General features: G+C 34.7%; 1 protein-coding gene across 2 annotated transcripts in view; it reads right to left on the bottom strand.

Moving 5' to 3' along the window:
* washc5 (WASH complex subunit 5) overlaps positions 1-1,716 on the bottom strand; it is a 35,839-nt gene that overhangs the window by 21,239 nt on the left and 12,884 nt on the right. For both annotated transcript variants that reach the window (XM_019895691.1, XM_019895692.1), the window contains exons 3-4: positions 393-538; positions 200-284 (exon numbers count right to left, since the gene is read on the bottom strand). In XM_019895691.1, coding sequence (XP_019751250.1) covers positions 200-284; positions 393-538 — 231 coding nt within the window. The remainder of the gene's footprint in view (positions 1-199; positions 285-392; positions 539-1,716) is intronic.

The following is a 1,716-nucleotide window of genomic DNA, read 5'->3' on the forward strand; positions in this document are numbered from 1 at the left end:
GTGTGTGTGTGTGTGTGTGTGTGTGTGTGTGTGTGTGTGTGTGTGTGTGTATATATACATATATATATATATATATATATAGTTCTAAGCGCTATACATGCAAATGAGGCTGCATATCAGGGGCATAACAACAATGGCTTTGATGTGAACTCAATATAAAGAAATACGAAGTCACTATTATAACTGAGTAGTCACTTACCAGTAGTTGTTTTCCATCCTCATTTAGAAGCACAGTCTCAAGGGTCTGCTGAATATAAACGCCCTCATGTAGGTCATCCAAATATCTGGAGAGAAGACAAGACAGAAGATTCATTGTCAACATCTAATTTTAAACTCAATCATTAGGTTGTGAAAAAGCACAGGTCAATGTGAAAATAATAATTTTGTTTTACCTATTTAGATCCACTATGTATTTGTGGACACTCTCAAAAGCTAGATAGAATCTTGAAAGAATCTCGATGTTGTTTTCTCGAAACTCTTCATCCAAGTCCTGAAGGTCAGGTTTGGCCTCCAACTTTCCCTCATAATACTCCGGGCCCTAGAGAACCATGAGTGGTGAGAGAGAACAACACAATTTAATGACTACAATGTAAGTACCGTATTGGCCCGAATATAAGACGGCCCTGATTATAAGACGACCCCCTCTTTTTCAAGACTCAAGTTTGAAAAGACTTTTTGAACACCAAATTAATTTTTATACAGAAAATAATTACAGTACATCTGAAACAAATGATTATAACAATATATATGAGAGAAAAAGAATGTTATTTTGCCTCATTCAAATCTTAATATCTGAACATTTAAATATGTAAACTAAAGTGCAATCACATTCGTAAATGAATGGGTTCTGGTTTTTGAAACGTAAATTACATAACTTCTCCTCAGCTGCCGATCTTCGAGCCACTTTTCTCCAGATTGTCGCTACGTTTCTCCATTTTCTGTTCTCTCTTCTATTATTTTCTTCTCTTTTCTTTCTTACCGCTATTCTTTATTTTTCTTCTTCGTGCTACCGCTTTTTTAATTTTTATTCTTCATGACAGGGGTTCACTTTGGCCTCGGGAATCAAGTTCAGCATTCGCTTCAATGATATCTGGCGCCATCTCGCGTCATGAATGGGTATAATGTCTAGACCCCGAATATAAGACGACCCCCACTTTTTCAATCTTATTTCAATGCAAAAAACACCGTCTTATATTCGGGCCAATACGGCAATAGTAAATAGTCCTTCAACCATAGGCAAGGCAAGGGAGTTGTATTCTTCGAACACATTTTATACACAAGGTAACTGAAGTGCTTCACATACGGTAATTAGACGCATAACATTGAAACGCATGTGCAAAGAAAATTATTTTAGAGACTTACAAAGAGCCCAGTAAGGACATTCAAACACGCACACATGAACAACAAACAACTTTTGAAGACATTTCAGGGTAAAGAAATAATGTTTTTACATAAATATATACACACATATACATATATATATATATATAAGAAGTGCTTCACATACGGTAATTAGACGCATAACATTGAAACGCATGTGCAAAGAAAATTATTTTAGAGACTTACAAAGAGCCCAGTAAGGACATTCAAACACGCACACATGAACAACAAACAACTTTTGAAGACATTTCAGGGTAAAGAAATAATGTTTTTACATAAATATATACACACATATACATATATATATATATATATATATATATATATACACACACA

This window comes from Hippocampus comes, unplaced genomic scaffold, assembly GCF_001891065.2.
Source record: "Hippocampus comes isolate QL1 unplaced genomic scaffold, H_comes_QL1_v1.1 scaffold387, whole genome shotgun sequence".
Taxonomy (NCBI): domain Eukaryota; kingdom Metazoa; phylum Chordata; class Actinopteri; order Syngnathiformes; family Syngnathidae; genus Hippocampus; species Hippocampus comes.